The sequence below is a fragment of the Mus caroli genome, unplaced genomic scaffold, assembly GCF_978045245.1.
Source record: "Mus caroli unplaced genomic scaffold, Mus_caroli_1 scaffold_20, whole genome shotgun sequence".
In the NCBI taxonomy this organism is placed as follows: domain Eukaryota; kingdom Metazoa; phylum Chordata; class Mammalia; order Rodentia; family Muridae; genus Mus; species Mus caroli.
In genome coordinates, this window is record NW_028227275.1 from 24,313,207 (window position 1) to 24,326,869 (window position 13,663).

Genomic DNA, 13,663 nt, shown 5'->3' on the forward strand with positions numbered 1-13,663 from the left:
GGTGTAGTAAGAAGCAGAAAATGGGCTGGAACTAGTGTGTATTTCAGCTCCGGGAAGTAAACGTAGTCTGACTCCAAGGGGCACGTTTAGGAATCCAGGAAGGTGAGCAAGTGCTTTTGCAGGGCCATCTCTACATTTGAGCAGGGGCTGTGCCCATGTGACATCTGCCTCAGAGTGTGCTTCTGATGTCTCTGTCACCTCTTGCTTACTGAAAATAGTCTCTCATCTCTCCGTGAACTTCAGTTTTTAAAAATATGTTTAAAACACTGATCCTTTGGATTGTTTGTTTGTTTGTTTGTTTTGGGTTTTTGTTGTTGTTGTTGTTTGGTTTTTCGAGACAGGGTTTCTCTGTGTAGTCCAGGCTGTCCTGGAACTCACTCTGTAGACCAGACTGGCTTCGAACTCAGAAATCCACCTGGCTCTGCCTCCCGAGTGCTGGGATTAAAGGCATGAGCCACCATGCCCGGCTTCTCCTTTGGATTTTTAATGCAGTTTCCTTTTTAAAGGACTTAATGTATTTTTTTTTCAATTTGTGTGTGTGTGTGTGTGTGTGTATGTCACATGTGTGCATATGGAGGTCACAGAAGACCTTGGAGCTGGAGATGCAGGTGTGATTGTGAGCCACCCTAGGTGCTTGAAACAGAACCCCAGTCCCTCTGGAAGAGCAGCAAGTGCTCTTAACCACTGAGCCATCTCTCCAATCCCTAATATACTGTTTGTAGGTGAGAGCTCTCTACTTGCCCCTATGACCTCACTGAATATTAATGGGTAGGTTCCTGTGCCTAGGGCACATAAGAGTTCAAGCCATTTTAGAGTTGAGGTTTTCTAGTCCAACAGGAAAATAAATGGGAGTGCTAGGTCTTCAGTGCTCTAGGCAGCAGGCAGGGGATCGCTGGCGTGACGCATACTTGCTCCTTTACCATGAGTCTGAACTCGGCCTGTTCCTGCCGTGGCCTGCTGTCTTTCCTGAACTTGGAATGACCTCGCTTCTTGGAAAAAAAAAAAAAAAAATAGGCCTCTCCAGCTAGATCTGGCTTCTGCTCTGTAAGTTCTCTGGATTGGACAAATCTGCTGCAGTATTTCTTACTAGTGTTCTGTAGGACATAACCATACCACCATATTATCCATGAAAGCAGTCATTGTTTACATCCTTATACACAGAAGATAGAAATCTTGGGTCTTTCAGGGCAGGGTCCTTCTTTGCTGCTATTCATCCTTGTAGAGCCAATGCCTACCATCATGCTTTGCACCTCCTAGATATTTTTGGTTCTCTTGAAATGAATCCAAAGACAAACCTCCTGAGGCAAACCAGGTAAGTCCTATGACCTGAAATTCAAGGTCAGAGAGAATGTTTGAAACAGACTGGCTTATGTCATTTAAAAAAAGGTCTGAACCCAGGCAGCTCAGGCTGGCGGTGCCCTTCAGACTCTAGGAAGGGTATTGGTGGTTAAGAGCTTGGATTTTGTGAGGTGAGAGAGAGTTCTCTGACTATCCAAGGTTTGGGCCTGTCTTTCTGAGGCTGCTCTGACTTGATCAGAAGTCTGTATGTTGGTTGGTTACCATTTTATAAATACAAACCAGGACACAGCCCCACACACTGGAATTTTTTTTCTCATTTGTGGCTATTACTTGAAACAAGTAAATCAATGACATTTTAAAGGCAAGTACAGGCCAGGGCACTTGGTCAGATGGCATGATTGCTTGGATTTAGAAAGTCTTTCTGGGCCTCCATGGCCCCCATGGCCAGCTAGTTGCTGAGTGTATCCACCAGCTCTTGTAGGCTGTCTGATACTCCCAGTGAAAGAACTGGAGTCTGAAGCAGCCCAAAGAAGCAGTCTAGGCTGAAAGTGAATGGTCCATGCTGTCTGCAGAGACTAAAGTCACAGAGAGTTGGCCTTGCTAAGGAGTCTGCTGCCCTGAGTTGGAGAAAGGGACCCAGAAGATGTCTTCAGACCTACTAATGGCAGGAAAGGGATGAGCTGTTGAATATCGTCATGACCTTTGTATGTGGCATCTGGCTAGAAAGCCACAAAAACAACTACATAAATGGGTAGAAGGATGTGCCTGTTGTGAGAGGTGGCACTGATGTCCTCATGGGAGAGGAAGCCTCAGCACAGCTGGAGTTCTGTTCTTCTTGGCAGGCATTCCATTAGAGAACAGCCGATCTAGCCTTTGTGCAGACTCAGTATATAGCCAAAGATAGCATCTAACTTCATATTTCTTAGAGACTTAACGAATTTATGTTATTTCCTGTGTCTTCCACTCACATACCATTTGAATCAGTTCTTTGAGAAAGAGATAAAATAGTTTTGCCTTACATCTCCTTGAAGGCATTGTCTGTGAACAAGCAATAACCAGTTCCTTGTAACTTGCACAGCAGTGGCCATAAAACAGCCTGTTCTGACTGCACAGAGGGAACACTAGGAAACCTGCTTGGGTTGTGTCTAGTGTGGCTCAACCTGAATTCCTAGGTGATAGAAGGCAAGAACTTGTCATCTGTTGTTGTTGCTGCCAGGAACCATCTAAAAGTCCTTCTCACATTAGAAAACATGTTAGAGGTACGTTCTTAGTGATATTGTAATTAGCTTTATCTTCTGTTTACACGAGACAGTGTTGATAATGGGCAGCAGCGAGAGCTCCAGATGTGGCTTAGGTTTTAATTCCAAATTCAGCCCCTAGCTTTGAATCTAAGAATCCCTGGGGACAGGATAATGACAACTGAGTTTCCCGCGTGGAGCCTGTGTGGGTGAGATGAGTCAGTGGGTTCCTAACACCCACGGCCTGGTAGTTGTGGTAGTAAGCTGGGTAATAAGTACTATCTGCATAGGGATAAAATACTTAAATTATAACATGAAAGATATTTAAGACCCCAGGAAGCTTTGTATTTGAAAACCAACCAAGAATATTTCAGAGGTAATTTTTAATATGTTCTCAGGCATTAAAAGAAAAAGTCCTGTTAATTAAATTTACCCTTCAGAAACCTAGCCAAATAAAATGGAATTGTGCCCTTATATCTTCTATTCCTGCCAATTCATGCTTATCTAAAACTCGCTCTGTGTTCCAACCCTGAACTTCTAACCTATTTGGTACCAGTGGGAAATGAGGAATTTCATTCAAACTATGCTGTCTATAACCTAGGGTCATGACAGTAGCAGTGACCACAAGTTCCTCCAGGGCTCACCTCTCATCCTTCAGACTGGCTCTGAGCTGAGGGCTTTCCATTGTCCACTATGTCTTAGAAACCCCCATACACCTCAGTTGTCATTTATGAAACTGGAGGTGTTTTATGAATTTGTATCTGTTACTGACTCAGAGTACAGGAAATAAAGAAGAGAGGTTTTGGCCAAAACTAAACAAAAAACCATTATATGTCTTTCAAACTAATAGAACCTGCCATCAAACTTGTGATTACCAGAACACTATTTATAGGTATAATTGGCTTTTATTAAGGGGTATATATTAAAACTAGCAAATAAACTTACATCTGTCAGTTCTTTCTTGGAAATGGGCTAATGATATTGAAAGCAGATATCCAGCCAGTTTAATGTTTGGTACTATTCAGCCTATCAAGTAATTTTAATTAAGGCTTACTTTGATATCTAGATCATTTCCATCGATTCACCAGATACTTTGTAAATGCAGAGAGAAAGGAGCACATATCATTCACATGAGTTACAATTTTATGAGGCCATAACAACAACTCAATGTTAATTTTACACACACCATGAATTGGAATTGGGGCTGGGAGGAGCCTCTGTGGTTAAGGGTACTTGCTGTTCCTCCAGAGGGGCCCAAGTTCAATTCCAGAATCCACATTAGGTGACTCAGCAGCCACCTGTAACTGTCACTTCAGGGAAGCCAGCACTGCTGCCCTCCTCAGGCACCCCACTCATGTGCACTGCTCAAATGCAGACACACATACACATATGTAATTTAAAGTCATGAAAAATGAATGAACATTTCTTTAAGTGCTTCTCAGCCACTCGAGATTTCTCTGTTGTGAATTCTCAGTTTAGTTCTATACCCCATTTTTTGATTGGGTTGTTTGGTTTCTTGGTGGTTAGCTTCTTGAGTTCTTTATATATTTTGGATATTAGCCCTCTATCAGATGTTGGGTTAGTAAAGATTTTTTTCTCCAATCTGTAGGTTGCCTATTTGTCCTATTGACTATGCCCTTGCCATATAGAAGCTTTTCAGTTTCATGAGGTCCCATTTATCAATTCTTGATCATGAACCATTGGAATTCTGTTTAGGAAATTTCCCCCTGAGTCACTGAATTCAAGGCTCTTTCCCACCTTCTCTTCTATTAGATTCAGTGTATCGGGTTTTATGTTGAGGTCCTTGATCCAGTTGGACTTGAGCTTTGTGCAAGGTGACAAATATGGATCTATTTTCATTTTCCTACATACAGACTACCAGTTACACCAGCACCAATTATTGAAGATGCTTTCTTTTTTCCATTGTATATTTTTTCTTTTTTCCATTGTATATTTTTGGCTCCTTTGTCAAATATCAAGTGACCCTAGCTGTGTGGTTTTATTTCTGGGTCTTCAGTTCTATTCCATTGATCAACCTGTCTGTCTCTGTACCAATACCATGCAGTTTTTATCACTATTGCTCTGTAGTATAGATTGAGGTCAGGGATGGTGATTCCCCCAGAAGTTCTTTTATTGGTTTTGTTTTGTTTTTGAGACAGGGTTTCTCTGTATAGCCCTGGCTATCCTGGAACTCACTTTGTAGACCAGGCTGGCCTCAAACTCAGAAATCCACCTGCTGCTGCCTCCCAAGTGCTTGGATTAAAGGCGTGCGCCACCACGCCCTGGTAGTTCTTTTATTGTTAAGAGTTGTTTTCACTATTCTGGGTTTTTTGTTTTTCCAGATGAATTTGAGAATTGCTCTTTCCATGACTTTGAAGAATTGTGTTGGAATTTTGATGGGGATTGCGTTAAATCTATAGATTGCTTTTGGTAGGATGGACATTTTTACTTTGTTAATTTTACCAATCCACAAGGAACAGTCAGGGCAGACCAGGACGGGGATAACGACTGGACTGTAACAAAAAGATTAAAGAATAATAAAAATAAAATAAAATAAATAATGTATAACAGAAAGTCAACACTTGTATGATAGTGTGATATTCCCATTTTTTGTACATATATTATCCAACAGGTTAATATTGCTGTAAGATAAAAGGACAAATGTATTCTTCATTTTACAGAAAAAAGGCCGATGAGATTCAAATGTTTTCTATTACAGTAAATGTTTTCATCACTTATGACCTTAAACCAGCCACTTAATCACTACATACAGTTCTCTGAATTGTGAAAAAGAATTAAAAATAGTACCTTCTTTGTAAGCCAGGAAGCCCGAATGAGCGCATAAGCACAAGGCCTTTGCATCAGTACTTGGTGTATCTAAATGCTCACTAACTGTTAGCCGCCATTATCACACAGCTAGTAAATGTAATGTTAGTAAAAGACTTACACCCAAATCCTGACTCCTAATCCATAATTATTTGTCATTCCAATGGCCAATAGACATGATGATCAGAAAGATAATTCTCCTTTAAAAAGAAAAAAGGAACTGAAAAAGAAGTGTTTGGATCTCCGAACACAATGCAATAAAAACCGTTTAAGATGAGAGAGGCACCAAGTCTCAGAATTGGATCACTCCACTGTGCTTATGCATCGGCTTCTCATCACGTGGTACCACAGACTATATAACTATCCCATGTCAGCTTAAAATTATGTTGCAAACAAGATGTCAAGGCCCATGCTAGTCAGGCCTACTCTCCTAAAGCTGAAACTGGAAGATGTCAAGTTTGAGGCTAGTCAGGGTTACACATCCAGTTCTAGGCCAGCCTGGTATAGCCAGACCCTGTCTCAACAAGGAATATCACACACACACACACACACACACACACGAAAAACAACCCCCCACCACTGGCTATGTCCATGGAAATCCTTCAGTTACTATTGATGTTTGCAGTCAAAGTGAAGATAGTAAATGGCTGTCGGTATTCCCTAGAGATGGAACATCTGTACCAAAGTCCTCTCCCATCCCACCCCAGGGCTCAGAGAACATCTCACTCCAGGCTGAAAGGATATAAAAGCCAGAGGATGGAGAAGAGGCCTATGACTGCTGTCTTTGGGATATGACATGGTCATTGCACTCATGAACTCACCACAGCTTTGGTTATCTGCATAGGATTAAGCCAGTCAAAATTCCAGCCCACCTTAGCTAACAGCTGAGGAGCTATTAGCCGTTGGTGGTTACTGGCCGTGGGGAATTACTTTTTCTTTCGGAGTTTGCCACTGGTAGTTTGCCGATGTTTCAGTGGATGGCCTCACACCTATACACATGTGGGCATGCCTAATTGGACTCCGTAGGTTGTTTTAAAAAGGGGGGGGGGAGAGAGAGAGGAGAAGGAGAAGAGAGAAGAAGGAGCAGGAGGAAAGAAGGAAGTGGGAAGAAGGAGGAGGAGAAAGAAGAAGAAAGAGGGAGAGAACGGCATAAGCTGGGTGGGGACTTGTTGGGAAGGGTCTGGGGCGCTGGAGGAGGAGAGGAGGTGGGTACAATTAAAGCATCGTATACAAGTATGGAGCTTACAAAGAAGGAATAATAATGAAATATATCTTTAAAAGCTTTAAGAGAAAAAACTGCATTTGTAGTTTGTAGCTTCCCTCAGGAGAATACTCCTTGGGGAAAGAGCACCAGTAATGTGCAAATACGCACCAGCTCGCTGGGCTGGTTAAACAGCAGCTTTGGGAAGTATAACTCACATAGTATACAGTTCATCAAGTTAATATGTGTTATTCAGTAGTTTTCCATATGCTCTCAGGCTTGTACAGCCATCAGTCACCAGGATCAATTCCACCACACCAACTCCTCTAGTTATAGGTAGCCATTAATCTGTGTTTTATTGTGATTTGCCTCTTCTGGACACGGTGTTTTCTGTCTGGCTCCTTTCACTTAGTACAGTATTTTAGTATTTTCCCTGCTGTGCACGAATCAAGATTGTTGCTTGCTGGATGGAAATGATGCTTATTTCCTGGATACTATTTGTAGCTTGCACCATTCAGAGTGTACCTTAATGATGAGACCTATTTTGTGGAAATTCCATAAAGGTATCTGAACTTGCTCTTGAGTAGTTCTGAAAATTAAACGAAGTGATGTTAGAGCACCCAGCTGTCATAGTAGCATGTTATTTAATTAAGCAAGATAATTGTCTGTACGCACCAAGTACAGTGCCTAGCACAGCAGGGTCTTAGGTCCCTTTGCCCCACTTGAACATCCAGGGATTAGTAAGAATTTACTAACAGTGATACAACAGGCTTCCTATTTTGTAGTCCAGACTAGTCTGTAACTCCTTATGTAGCTCAGGTTAGCACACATGCCTGCCTGTGTGCCTGCCTGCCTCAGCCTCCTGAGCACTGAGAGTACAGATAATATTCTCACTACAGCTTTTAGGGTGAAGTACTGATCTCTCCCACCCTTTTGTTTCTTTCTCCCCAAGGCTATGCTTTCCTGCTGTTCCAGGAGGAGAGCTCAGTGCAAGCTCTGATAGATGCCTGCCTAGAAGAGGATGGGAAACTGTACCTGTGTGTGTCCAGCCCAACCATCAAGGATAAACCGGTAAGTGATGTGTAGTCAGCTGCTGCTTTCCCAGAGTGTGTATGTAGCTTCTCCTGGTCATAGAAATGCAGTAATTAGGAGCCTAGTACCTGGGTTGACCTTGCTGTGTAGAGCTAAGATTGTTGCTGATGATGAGAAGTTAGGTAAAAAGTACTCAAATTCCATGTTTCTCTTTTGAGACCACGGGTAAATAAATGAGTCCTTGACATTCACTTAAAGCTTGGTAAGCTAACTGCTATTTAGACACCGAATTGAGGTGGACGATGCTCTTAGTGGTTCTGGCAGCTCTTTTCTGTCATTATTTCAAATCAAGGACAATTTATTTTTTAATGTTCTTGAATATATGCTTTATTCTGGGTTGTATCACAGCTACCTGATGGGTGGGCCAGCAGGTCGCACTCTAAATGGACAGTTTCTGCGGGGCAGGAGAAGGGCTGGGCAGAAAGCATGGCGCTGACACTGTAAACAAGTGTGTGCTCGTCCAGAGTTTGTGGCTAAGAGCCTGTGACTTCTGAGCTATTGTAGTGAGTAGAGAAGGGTCAAGACTGTGTTCAAAGCAGAAGAAAGGAATCTAGTTAACTGGCAATGGTAGGAATCCATGGGAAGTTGGCAGGGGCAGGGTGGGATGAGTTTGTATGTAAAGGCTCAGTCTTAGGGTGGGAAACAGTAAAAATATCAATGTGAAATGAGTGGGCAAGTGGCTAAAGCTCTATCTAGGACCTAGAGCATCCACTGCACGCTTTCATCAGAGATATTGGGGCTCACTTGTTTAGCTAAGTATATTCTCAGACGTGTGTCTGTGAAGACTTGGGTTAGATGTGTGAGCTTGAGTCTTGACTCCATTACCTAGTATTTAAATATATGCTTGGTTCTGAGTAGCCATCCTGTCATTTCCTAAACTAGAAAATAGGAAAAACAAGTCATTCTTGGCTGGGTTTTTTGAGAGAAAAATGAATGTGGAAGCACTCAGTAGAGAGCAGGTACTTGTACAGACATAACTCTCTGGTGCTGTCAGTCAGTCACAATGATGTGGTTCAGGACAGGTCAGTTAGAGCTCAACCCTGTGGCCATACCTTCTGGGAAGAACGGGCTTCCCACTGGGACTTGACCACCTATAAAGAGGAGAATTTGTATATAAGTAGAAGGGGGAATTACTACAGAATGGGACTATTGAGTCACGGCAGAAAAGTTAATAGAGAAAAAGAAATAAGGATTTGAGACATTATAAAAGTGTCATTGTAATTGTTGGTTCTGTGTCCATTGCCAAATTTTGATAACAGTAATGACATTGTTGAATGTTGTACAGGTGGGGAGACAATAGCGAGGGGGAAAGTGGGGAACCTGTGTTAACCTTGAGCTTTATTTAAAAGGTGCGTGCATGGTGTGGGAGATGTGAAGGCTTACTGAGAGAAGGATCTTGTAATTCATCATCTGAATAACAATTAAACCCAAAACTACTTAAGTCCCTTTAGAGTTGTGTGAGATTAGAAACTTTCTACCAAATATAGCAGTGAGCTGTCTTTAACCGTCAATCTGCAGAGATGCCCCTAGTATTCAGTGAGAAGGCAGCAAGAGTGAACTAGGAAGGCTATGGCAGAAGGGGCCACGCATTGCCAGAGAGGGCACAACCCATTTTATATGTAAAAAGGCAAATGGATAGAGGAGCATGGTGACATCACCATGCCCACACTAGAGAGCAAACTGTAGGACTGAGATGAGACGAAATGAGCTCAGCGCTCAGAACCTCCATGTCACTGGCTCCGTAGGCTAGAGGAGGAGATGTCCGGTAGGGCAGGCCCGCACCTGGACAAGATGTATCTTGAGAGCAGAGCAAATTAATCATTGCAAACATATGTGGTATGGAGATAATACCATTGTTTCTTAGTGTTTGCACTCTAAATACGTGCATTACTCCAGACGTTAGGACTTTGAAAATGGTTAGTATAATCTTCTCTCCTGGAAATGTTTATGAGACACTAGCTTTCAACTGTTACTTCACATTTCCACCTGATCACAGTGTGCCTTACCTGAGCTAGAGAAGGAGTTGTACTGCAGATAAATTCTGATGGTGACTATCCAAAAACATGTTTATTTGATCCAGCCATACTCAGAATTTCCAGCATTAATAGTTGGTATAAAACATAGAAAGAGAACCTCTCCCCATTGGTTTCTCTACTGTGAATGAAATACATTCCATGGTAGAGCACAGAGCTTTTGTCGCTAGTGTTGCAACTTCTTTCTGGGCGTTAGCTTTCCACCCAGTACTCCCAGCTTCAGTTAGACACACTTGGCTAGTGGCTCATATACACCCCAGCTCATGCGGATGGATGTCCCAAAGGCTGGAATTAGCCTTCCAGACTCAGTGGAGGACCTTGGAAATAGGCGCTCACGGCCCCTCATTGCTCCATGTCTTAGGCTGTCTAGCTTTCATGTTCTACTCTTCAGGATGCTAATGCCCTGACTGTGATATTTAAATCTTTCTGACTATCAGAATAAAAAGTGGGTGGAGATATATCAGATTCCAAAGTTACCTTGAAGATTTTCCTACCCTTTCTCCTTTTTCTCAAATCAAATCCCTCTTCCAGTTTAGGGAATTAAGTCATTTAGATTGTTTTCCCAGTACAGAGCCCGACAGTAAAGTCTGCTCTAAACTCTCTTGTCCAGGATGATGCTTGTTTTAAATCAATTGAATCCCAAACTGATGGGTTTTAGGGTATATGGGGTAGGTGGTTTTGTTCAGTGGTTTCCTTTCCTTAAGTGATTCTGTGTAGATTGTCTGTGTGTAGCTTTGGGTCTGAAAGGCGGCAGAAGGAACTGTGTTGGTTCCCTGGTTATTTTGACTCTTTATTCCCAAAGGAAAGGAGAGCTTGGCAAGGGCAGAGCTGCTGTGGGTTCAAGATCTGTAACTGCCTCCTTCCTACAGAAAGAGGAGCTCCAAGTTCCTCAGTCCCAGGCACCCCACGTGACAGTGATGTCTGTGCTTCCAGTGAGGCAAGGGATGCCATGAACAGCAGTCTCTCCCAAGAAGGTGACAAAATATGAATAGTCTGACCCTGAAGGTTCTAAACAACAAACTATAGAGCAGGTGTCCTGGATGAGTCCACAGAGAGAGATGAAGCACAGACAGAAGACAGGAGGGCAAGGAGATAATAAAGAGTCTCGCTGTTTTGTCTTGAGATTGGGCACTGGGTCTTACCATGGACTTCTGGCTGACTTGGAATTGATTTGTAGATCAGCCTGATACCAAAGATCTGCCTGCTTCTGCCTCCCAACTATTGGGACAAAAGACGTGAACAACCATGCCTGACAGTGATTCTTGCTTCTAAAATAGACTGACTTGAGTTATGCGACAGGAAACACCTTGAAAAGAATTTAAACTGCATTACCAAGCTGACATGTGCTTATGTAGGTTAGGTTTTTGGACTATTTCTCAGGTAGCATGGCCATTCACTTACACATTGAAAAACAAAATTCAACGGAAAGAATGATAGCGGCAGAGAAGCTGGAGTTAGATGCTAATTACTGTTTCAGTTCTTTTTCAAATATATTTTAATTGATTTATTTTGTGTGCTTGTGTGCACGGGGTGGGGGGCACATGTGGGTCAGAGGATAACTCTGTAGCTTTAGCTCTCTCCTTCCACCATGTCAGTCCTTGGAGTGGAGCTCTGATCATCAAGAGGTGGTGGTGAAGTGTCTACCTGATGAGCCATCTGACTGGCCCCTTGTTTCAGCTCTTAATTCTGTCTAGTCTGTCATTCTGGTCTCTCTTGACCTACTTATGTGCCTGTCAGTGGAATTTCTATCACTGTTAGTTGTTCTTCCTTAGTTATAGAAACAGTCCAGATTTTTTTGCCCTAGGCATTGAGAGCTTTCCAGTCTAGCTTCAGTTTCCCTCCCAACCGTTTTTTGCTTTTTTTCTGACCTTCATATTTATTTACCTTCCCTTTTCTTTCATGTGTATGTGTGGAGTGCATGCATTTATGTAGAATGTTTTGATATGTGTGTGTTTGCAAATGTGTACATAAGGAGGCGTAAGATAAATAGTGAAAATCTTTCTTCATCACTTTCCAACTGAATCTTTGAAGCAGTGTCTCAGTCAGACCCGGTGCTCAACAACAAGGCTGATCTTGCTAGCCAGCTTACTCAGGGCTCCTTTGTTCCACTTCCTGAGGCTGGCATTATAGGCAAACTGGCATGCCCACCTGGATTCTAGCGACCTGAACGCCACTCCTCTTGTCTGTACAGCAAGTCCTTTAATGACTGAGCCATCTCCCTCTCCTGTGCCCTCATATGTTAATCAAACTGAATATTTTTGTTTCTGTCTCAAGGTCAATTTCCTACCCTTACTTCAAAACCTTTCTCAAATGCTGTGAACTTTCCACTGATTATGTTACTGTCTATAACAAATTATACCTACTATAGCAGCTATCAAAACGAACATACAAACAAGCAAAATCTTTCCAGAAAATGAAACTGGGAAAAATAAGTAAAAGCTCTGCTCACTGCTTATCTCCTAAGACCACGTCACCCCTCATGACTGCCTCTGAGTCGGAGCTTTAGTTTTGGTTTGGCTCAGTTAAATCTGGGTTTGTAAATCCATCTTAGAACCCTCCGCTAAGTCATATTGTCATGTGCCACCTAGGAAGTCATTAACAATTTTTACCTTAATTTCCTTATTTGTTCTTTGAATTCTTAATCTTGATCATGATTTGGGCACCTTCTTCCAAGAATTTCTCCAAAGAAGGAAATCCTTGTCTGAAATAAGAGTATGGAATCTCCTATTTTGCTCTTAGTCTATGAACTTGCAAGTGGGTCCAGAGCTTCTCAGAGATGCTCTATGCCTGTTCCACAAAGGTAAAGTGGCAGCTCTATGTAGCCAGGGGGCCACACAGAGACCAGTGAACAAGACAGCCAGTGCTTTCCTTCGGGGACTGCATTCAGTGTTCACCTACATGTAAGCTAAAGAACACATGTCCAGTCGACGACCATCTTGAAAGTCTCACCATTGATTGCACTTACCTTGTGCACTTTATGTTAAGTTTCTCCTTTAATTAAAAGTTCTATATCCATAAAATATTTGAGAAACATTGATTTTATTCAGGCTGTAAAAGTATCTTACAATATACAAAAATGTATATAATATTGTATACTATTCTCTAACCCTCATTGTATAGCCCTGCTTTGGACATGGCACTTATATAGATCCCTGTGAAATTAGTTATCCGAAACCCTAACAAGCAATAGGCTGCCTCCCAGGAAAAACTCCGTAACCTGATTGGGTTTTATTTTTATTTCTATTTCTTTTTTTTTTAAACTATGTGTATGTATGCTATCAGTGAGTAGGTTTATACACATAACTGTAGTGCTATGCTAAGGTCAAAAGAGGGCATCATATTCCCTGGTGCTGTAGACACTTCTGGCTGTCTGCTGTGGGTTCTGGGAATCAAACTCAGCCAAACATTGCCAGTGCAGCAAATGCTCTTAACCACTGAGCCATTGCTCCTCCAGACCCTCAACCCAAATGTTTATAAGTGAATTCCTCTAAACTGTTAACAACATCCCTTCTTAGTACCATGGAGCTGTAAATACACGTGTATAGAAACATTGGACCAAATGTTTTGCTTGGGTACAACATTGTTTGAGGCATGAGTCTGGAATTTAGCCAAATAACAGAGCTAGTTCCATTGCTAAGTTAGGGGGGCAGAAAGAGAGAGAGAGAGAGAGACTGAGACTCTGAGACTGTTTTGTGCTAGCAAGGAATATTCTGCTAGCCATTTCCTTTTTTCTTTCTGGTGGTGCCGGCACATGCATGGGGCACCACGGTCATTCTAAGCAAGTCCTCTGCTACTGGGCCTTCAGCCACTGCTGGTCATTTCTAATGCACAGAGGATAGGCAGAATCGAGTTTGGAGGGAAGAAACTGGCTGCTTACTAGTAGAAATACACTTTCAGCCCACCAGGAAGTTGTGGCTCCAGCCAGTGACCTATAGGACAGGAAACCTCACAGGTTTGCAGGATAGTTAATGTGA

The 13,663-nt window shown here is 42.3% G+C and overlaps 1 protein-coding gene across 11 annotated transcripts in view; it reads left to right on the forward strand.

Annotated features, from left to right (window-relative positions):
* The window catches only part of Cpeb3 (cytoplasmic polyadenylation element binding protein 3), a 184,791-nt gene that overhangs the window by 130,179 nt on the left and 40,949 nt on the right, over window positions 1-13,663 (forward strand). For all 11 annotated transcript variants that reach the window (XM_029472535.2, XM_029472532.2, XM_029472531.2 and 8 more), the window contains one exon: window positions 7,517-7,635. In XM_029472535.2, the coding sequence (XP_029328395.1) occupies window positions 7,517-7,635 (119 nt within the window). The remainder of the gene's footprint in view (window positions 1-7,516; window positions 7,636-13,663) is intronic.